The sequence below is a fragment of the Odontesthes bonariensis genome, chromosome 22, assembly GCF_027942865.1.
Source record: "Odontesthes bonariensis isolate fOdoBon6 chromosome 22, fOdoBon6.hap1, whole genome shotgun sequence".
Taxonomy (NCBI): Eukaryota; Metazoa; Chordata; class Actinopteri; order Atheriniformes; family Atherinopsidae; genus Odontesthes; species Odontesthes bonariensis.
Genome location: NC_134527.1, coordinates 11,642,621 through 11,650,966, shown reverse-complemented (window position 1 = coordinate 11,650,966; position 8,346 = coordinate 11,642,621). Strand labels below are relative to the sequence as shown.

At 42.4% G+C, this 8,346-nt stretch overlaps 1 protein-coding gene across 1 annotated transcript; it reads left to right on the top strand.

Annotated features, from left to right (window-relative positions):
• Positions 1-4,179: 4,179 nt before the first annotated feature.
• Positions 4,180-6,398, top strand: pou5f3 (POU domain, class 5, transcription factor 3). Its single transcript, XM_075455656.1, has 5 exons — positions 4,180-4,929; positions 5,096-5,207; positions 5,502-5,632; positions 5,891-6,055; positions 6,138-6,398. Exons 1-5 carry the CDS (start codon positions 4,180-4,182, stop codon positions 6,396-6,398), a joined length of 1,419 nt encoding a protein of 472 aa, XP_075311771.1.
• The last annotated feature ends 1,948 nt before the right edge of the window (positions 6,399-8,346 follow it).

Here is an 8,346-nt window from a genome sequence, read left to right as displayed (position 1 = left end):
GATCGTTTTCTTTCCATTAATGATAATCCATGTAAGTGGGATCACAGTCCTACAGTTAGTGTAGTGATTTATATTTGTTACAGTTTAGTGGTGGAGAGGTCAGGAGGCGGGCGGATGCTTAAGGGACAAGCAGATGCTTTAAGTGTTGAAACCAAACACACGGCCGAGATGGAAGACCATTAATTAATACTAAAACTGATGAGTGAGTGTGAGCAGCTGAGACAGATTGAATACAGGTGAGTGTAAAATTGAGAACCAAACAGGAAAACTGAGGACAACTATGGGTGAGAAGGTGGAACTAAAATGAACTGAGGTAAGACAGAACTAATGGTACAGACAAATACAAGAATTACACCAAAGATGTGCCATCTGAGGAACAAAAAGGTCACTCAGAAATGGAGAATCCCAAATGGAGAATAAATCCGAAACAAACCAATAACTCAAAACACTAAGAACACAAACGAGAAAACCGAATACAACAAAACACCGAAAAATCGAGCAGAAACACAAATTCTACAAACCCTAACAATATCACCCAGTGTTGAGCTGGATCAAGCCACTGTCAATGTGAGGGAAATTAGTAGAAATAAAAAGGGTCTCGTCTTAAAACAAGGATACAAACCTGGGTCAAAATATCTTTTGGTGTTATTAACTCTAGCTGGAAAATAACAGAACTAATTCAGTCTGGCTGAACTAGAAAGGAAAATAAGGAAAAACTGCCAACACAACCTAAAATAAACTGTTCATCTAGCTTCGTGTCACATTTTGTGCTTCCAGTTTGTCTCAAGCTGACGCCACTGTTTGGCCTTGGTTTAGTTTCAGGATACAAATCACAGCACCCAGAGTTTGTATAAGTATGTGTGTGGAGAGATGGATAAGGGAAAAGAGAAACCTTGCATGTACCTCCATGTGGTTATTGTGAGGTTGTATGTCCTGTATTGGGGAGGGGATGAGTCATTTGCCTGTCCCCATTGAGCCATATGCCAAGGGCCATTAAAAGCCTTTGTGCTTCTGGACAGTGGAGGGAAGCCAACCATTGGCCCAGGGAGGAAAACTCGGGTGGGTGGATGGTCTGTGAAGGTGGGTGTCAAAGGCACGATCGTTAGGAGGAAAATCAAAAAGCCATCAGACTTGTTTGTGGGAGACGACTGTGCTGCTCAACAGGAAAGGCGGAACTAAGAATCTGTTGTTGATCACCTGAAAGTAGTGACTGAGCTTTATGCTATTTTGCATTTGCAATATTTGTATTATATAGAAAAACACACAATATAATTACTTTTAATCTGTTTTGTGGGTAGAATGAGTTATTTTTGTGTAGAACTGTGTGATAAAATGGCCGTAAACACACAGAGGTAACCACATGAACCATGAGAGTGTTACTGACGCACCTCTGGAGATGACAAGTACACTAGGACACACTGAGTGTAAAAAGAACAAAACATAAAAGAATAAAAACAATCAAATGCTTAATCAGATTCAACAACTTCTTTATAATATTAGAGATGGGGAATATGCGACCACAGAATCCTGCTGCATTGATTCCGCAGCGGTATCTCACTACACACAGTTACATTCTCGTACCCTCCAAATGTGTTAGGTGCTCAGATGGCAGATCTCATCAGCAGCATGTATCCTGCAGCAACCAGTTTTCAGTCAGGTGACCAGGTGTTAATCCAATGGATTCCACACACTTAATGCTCAGTATTCCAGTGCTTCGAGTGCACTCTGTCCAAAATAACAAGGGAAGGAAGAAAGGGTTTTATTTTTCTTGTTTGAAGTGTGCAATGATCAAGTCTGGGACTGTATCAACAGGCTTCCTTTTAATCTCTCACTTTCTCCCCTTCCTTGTGTGAGCCTGCGCCAGTCCTTCAAGCAACTACCAGATCTCTGAAGAGGTCACATAAAAAAAAAGGCCCAAAGACAAGATCTGAGGCATCTGTGGGGGTTTTCCAGTGGATCCTCACCTAACACATCTCCTCCTCACTGTACTGAGCTATTCAACACTGACCCCCCCTCCTTTGGACTCCCTGAGAGCTCTGTGCTCTGTTGTCTCTTCTCTCACAAGCTTGGCCTGAAGTCTGCTATCTCTCTTGCTGTTTGTCTTTTGCATGACAATTATTCTCCCAAGTCCATGGGCCAGGACAATGCTTGTGTGGCTGGAGTTTGATGTCTTTTAAGCCATTGACCAGGCTCTTGTGGTCTCCCCCAGGTTCTTTGGTCCTGATCACTGAGGTCCTTTTTAAAGTGTAGCCTGCTATGAGCTGATCTCAGAAGGTTCGGTGTATGGCACTAAAAAGCAACAGAGCCTCAGACAAGTATGAGGTGTAAACAAAACTGGATTTATCCTATTATTGTTTTTTATTAAGTTTTAACATTCTACAATTTCTTGTTCGTATTTAATCGAGGTCTTTAGCAGTATTACTTAATTATAAGAAGCCAGGGTGGAAGAAAATAGTACATTTGTTTTACAGGCCTTGCAAAGATAATTCACTTGTTTATTCACCTGAGGAGACATTCCAGACGGCTTGATTATTGCACCTGCAGACACCTTGGTCTTCAGACCAGTTTTGGAGCTTTAGGCCACATGAGAGTGGATGCAAAGGTAGGACCAGAGCGAAACTCTAGCCTGGTGTTTGTTTCAAATGACAGAAGGAGGGGGGAGGTGGTCGGTGTGGGGCGGAATCAAAGGGTTGCGACTTATTGTTCTAATGTGAAAAGGAGCTAATGGCCGACCATCGCAACTCGGGATCTGAAATCCACGGGGTGCCCCGGGGCCACAACGTACAATAGCACCCCCCCTCCCTTCCCGCAGTGCGTCTTCCTGCCGCAATCTGCGGCCAACGATTCGCGCTGGGGGAGCACATCTGCACCGGTGCTCCGGCCATCAAGGCCTCTGAATGACGATCAGGGGTCTATAGGAGACGTTCACCTGAATGAATCAAAGATCTCAGTATGGCCAACTACAGCAGCCCAAATCTCGATAGTGGGAAACTTACAACAGTCTTCGAATGTGCATCTTAACAGAGCCACAATAAGACGGACAGCATGCTTCCCTTGATATGACCTACAATAACTCAAAAGTACAAAAAATTAAAAAGGCCCGACTTAGAAATATATGGTATTGAGTTGCTGAGAAAATTACAACACTTTAAAAAAGAGGTGTCACCATTTTGAACATTTCCCACATTTCGGAAAACAAGGTCTCCACAACAAGCTCATTTCTAGCTATTCTTTACGTGCAACTTTTCGTGCTCACATGTCTGTGTAGGCCTATCTTTTACCATATGGCACTCTTGCGTTGCTTCTAAAGTAGCAATCAAAAACGCTTGTTTCTGTCTGCCATCTTTTTAATCTCAAAACGTTGTTAAATCCACGAGGCGAGCCCGTTTCTTCACATTCAGACGCTGCCCGATTAAGTTAATTAAATCGATCGCTATTCTGAATTACAATGTTCTGTTTTTTTAATGGATGGATTCGGACCAGCAGAAGCCTCGCCAATGGGGATTTTAATATCAAAGACATCCCCTTAAGAAGAATTTAAACAAACGCAGCATTATAATTCACGAGAGAGGTGAGCAACTTAGGCTACAGTGCTAATATATGGATTTACAGGGGTGGCCCGTGCCTATTTTGCATTGTAAATATGTCTTTACAATGGTTTCCCGTCTCAATAATGATCAATGTTATCCACTGAATCTACGTCAAAAATCCACAAAATATGGCAGGTCTGCTGCAAAAATGGCTTAAAGTTTAAATGAAAACACGCCCATTACTGTGGGAAGTATCAAGGTCATTCACAAATTCACCATCAGCTGTGCGCAATTGTCTGCGTCAGCCAATGAGCGAAGAGATGGGGCAACCCTCCAACCACAGCTGTGATTGGGAAAACCTGCGGAGGCCGCACAAGGGATGAGCTTTTGAGCTTGAAGGTGAGTTGAGAGTTGCTGGAGGGATTCATGGAGTAGGCCGTCGTGGTTGCATCAATACGGGAGTGGAGGCCTTCTTGTTTGCAGTTTATTTGAAGGACTTTTTATTTTTCAGTTGCTGGTTTATCTTTTCTCTTCTTTGATTTGAGCCAAACTTGAAACGAATGAGTAGGTTCAAAACCCATCATCACTTTTAACCACAGAAAAATCTTTAAAGGTGCGCTTGTTAACAGGGTTTCACATCCTTGGAAGGATGTCTGAAAGATCCCAGAGTCCAGATTGCCAAAGCCGCCCTTATGATTTCAGCCGGGCTAACCCTTGTAGCCAAGTTTTGGATCAGGAAAGTTTGGGCAATGCTTCGTCCTTCCAGCTTTCCCATGGGGTCTTTCCGGATCCCAGCCTCCTTTACAACAAAACCGCTTATGGTGGAATTCCGACCGCGTCCGCGCAGAGCTTTTTTCCATTTCCACCCAGTGCCAGTGATTTCAGGGGATCCGATATGCAGGGTGGAGAGTTTGGGCAACCAAAGCATTGGTATCCCTTTGCTGCGCCAGAGTACACCGGCCAGGTACCCGGCGTAACTGCAACAGCCCAACCTACAAACCTGAGTCCCCCAATCGCAGAGACCCGGGAGCAAATCAAGTTGCCCGAAATAAAAACTGAGAAGGACACTGGTGATGACTACTCAACGGAGACTAAGATTCAGCAGTACCCGACCTCCGCAGCGATGCCCCACAGCGTCTTTTATTCTGCTGCCTGGAACCCGTCCTTTTGGCCCGGGATCACCCACATCCCTCCCCCGGCTAGTAATAATCAAATTCCCTCTACATCGTTGGCATCTTCCCCGTCTATGTCTCCTTCACCCCCGGGCAACGGGATTCCAGGCAGCGCGTTTTTCAGCGTGAACGCAAGCCAGTCTACCACCGAGCCCCAAACGCAGAACCCGACCTCCTCCACGCGGAGTACTGGGTCCTCGAGTGGAGGCTGCAGCGATTCCGAGGAGGTAAGAGTCAATGGGCTACTCCATATTTTCAAATTGAACTAAAAGTCTTTGCCCGTATTAGAAACTGTTAGACTCAAAGTAGGGAATCTATGAATGATTCACCGAGTCCTGATTAGGTCCCAGTGAGATGTTTTACTTGATTTTTTTTTTTTTTGCTGTTTCATAGGAGAACCTTTCCACTGAGGAACTGGAGCAGTTTGCCAAGGAACTGAAACACAAAAGGATTACTTTGGGTTTTACCCAGGCAGACGTTGGCCTTGCTCTGGGTAACCTATATGGTAGGTTACCATATCGATGTTGGGCTTGTTTTGAACTGCACCTATGCAAGAAGTTTACCTTTAGAAGTTTTCCATCCTTGGTTTAATCTGACTCTATGTGCAATCTGGACTATTTAGCCATAATGCCAATTTTGAATGTCAATTCCTGTTAAACATGGCAGCAACAATGTAGGCACTATTAGAACTTTCTTCAAATTATAATTTATCACCAACTATGTAGTGTGCTTCCCCTGCCCCCCCAAGTGACAACTGTCTTTCTTGCATTCCTCATGAATTCTTTTTGTGTAAATCTAGGTAAGATGTTCAGCCAGACAACCATATGCCGCTTTGAGGCTCTGCAGCTTAGCTTTAAGAACATGTGCAAGCTGAAGCCCCTTCTGCAAAGATGGCTGGATGAGGCAGAGACCTCGGAAAATCCTCAAGATGTAAGTGCAACATCTGCCATCTAGTTTGCAACACAACAGCTCCAACTTGATGGTGCTGGTCTTTTCAGGCCTACAGTAGCTCAACTTCCTGCTGAGAAAACCTGAATGTAACCATCTGCTCTTGTAAAACGCCACCTAGTGGCACAATTTCAGAATCCAGACTTTCCATCATGTATTAGCCATGCACCCAGAACACAAGCGGTGTAACATTGTAATCAACATTTGTGAACCCATACTAATGTGTTTATGCTTTCTTAGATGTACAAGATTGAGCGAGTTTTTGTGGACACCAGAAAGAGGAAGCGGAGGACCAGTCTAGAAGGAGCAGTTCGCTCTGCACTGGAGTCCTACTTTATCAAGTGTCCTAAGCCCAATACACAAGAGATCACGCACATCTCGGATGACCTGGGCCTGGAAAGAGATGTAAGAGTCCCAGATTAAGTATTTTTCCTTAAGGGTTGTGATGCTGGTTGCATTATTCAGTAACAAATTCTATTCTTGGCAGGTGGTGCGTGTTTGGTTCTGCAATCGAAGACAGAAGGGAAAGCGTCTGGCCTTGCCGCTGGATGAGGAGAGTGACGGGCAGTACTATGAGCAAAGTCCTTCTCCACTCAACATGGCCCCTTCCCCCATCCCCAGTCAAGGCTACCCAACGTCCAGCTACCCTGGAGCACCACCACCAACACTCTACATGCCCCAACTTCACAGGCCTGATGTCCTGAAACAAGCCCTGCACCCCGGACTGATTAGTCACCTAACAGGATAAACCGGTGGGTAGTCCCTCCCAGACCACAAATCACCATCCAAAGCCTCCATCTAACCCCAGTCAAACTGGAAATGAGATTTAAATCCAGTAACTTGATCAACCAATAACCCTCATGGATCATGGGAAAGAACCATTCCAAATGAATTGTGGGGTGGAAAAAAGAAGTGTCTTATTTCTGTTGTGATGATGAAAATGAAGTACCATGACCTTCAACTTCACACCAAATGCTTCGACTTCAAAACCAACACTGAGGAGAATTTTTAAATGGAATGTACCTGTTTGTGTTGTTGCATTTGTTTAAATTATTCCTTGTCTTTAATCATTGCAGCTTTAGACCAAAGATTGTGCTTCAGCATACGACCCAGAAGTACATTGATAGTGAGGTTACAAGGGTAGTTTAGCTTACTTCAGGGAACAGATTGCTCTGGTGCTAACCAGGGCAAAGGGTTATTTGGGTTATCAAAGGAAATGATGTAACTGATGCCTTTTTTTATTATTATATATGCATATATTTTGTCAGTTGGGTCAATATTTGTGCAATACTTGTCTTGTCCACCATCTGCAGCGCCCCCTCCCCCTTTTCTTTTCCGGCTGAAGTGGGGGAAAAAAAAAAAAAAATCCAATGTGTGCCCCTCATTTTATTTTTGCACAGACTTACTTTGCAGTGTTGAATAATCTTATCTTGAAACTTTTTTATAGCTTATGGTTTTATTCATTCAATTTTTATTTTTTAAGACTAATGGAAAGATAAATCTGATAGGCTGTCAGTTTGTGGTAATGTAAAGCAAAAATGTAGATTAACTTTTTTTTATTTTTATTTTTTTTTTTTTTAGGAAGTGTCTTTATGGATGAAAGACAATGGAGTGCTCAGTGGAGTTGTATTTTAAAGTTCCGTTGTACTTTAACAGTTTCTAATTGAAATGTTGAATATTCACACCCCACACATGCAATATCTCATATGAATTTGTTTAAAGATTAAGCTAATCTTCAATTAATCTGTTCTGTGTCTGTTTCCAATTTTAAGGGAATATTATAAGCTGATTTTGCTTCCTGCATTTGTTGGCTGATCTGAATATCTGCTGTCAGTGTGGTCAGAACTGCTGCTCCAGCCATTAACTTTTAATGTGACATTGGTGAGATTGTAAATTCGATAATATATTAATGTGACATCAATGTTTTCACTGAGCACCTGAAACCTGTGTGCATCAATTTTTGCTTTTGAAGTCTGTTCACGCAGGTTTCTGAATTATTGCCCTCTATTTCCGTAAATCTTTCCACATCATATCAAAGCTTCCTCATACGTCCAATTATTTGTGACGAGAACTACTGAGACCATCCATGATTCGCAACCAGTTGTGCAGACTAGAGAACTGAACTGATATGTGGTGAACTGTGCTGTTCTCTAAGCAAAAATAAATATTGTGGTAATCACAAACCATCCAGTAATCTTTAATTAAAGCTCATGATATAACATCAAAACAAAATGCAGTGTTGGCAAAAGATGAATCAATATCAGAAATTTGTTACAATAGGTGACATTTATTAATTTTTTTTCATAGAATAACTGGATTAGTGAAATGGTTTGAATCTTGGATTATATAATCATCTAAACTGATTTTACTTTCAGTGATCCTTTTGTTTTATTTTTAATTTTTTTTTTTTTGGAAAAAGATTGGCACAAAACTTGGCAAATGCTGCATTGTTTGGTTTATGAATTATGTCAAAAGGCATGGCTACAGTATATCCGTAGATGGTCACTTGGTCCGTAACTGATGTGCTTCAGTGATGAAACTGAGGAATATCTGCTCTTCTGGTTCTGTCTCAAAGTAACACAAATCCAACCACCTACCATTCTAAAGCTGCGACAGTTGATTCATACAGTGGGTTTCATAACTTGTCAGACTTGGGCTGCAGTTTTGCATCCTTTCACATTTCTGACTTATGCCAA

Coding starts and splice junctions, on each gene's coding strand:
- pou5f3 (XM_075455656.1), top strand. CDS start 4,180: ATGTCTGAAAGATCCCAGAGTCCAGATTGCCAAAGCCGCCCTTATGAT. Junction 4,930..5,095: donor GCTGCAGCGATTCCGAGGAG/GTAAGAGTCAAT, acceptor GCTGTTTCATAG/GAGAACCTTTCCACTGAGGA. Junction 5,208..5,501: donor TGCTCTGGGTAACCTATATG/GTAGGTTACCAT, acceptor GTGTAAATCTAG/GTAAGATGTTCAGCCAGACA.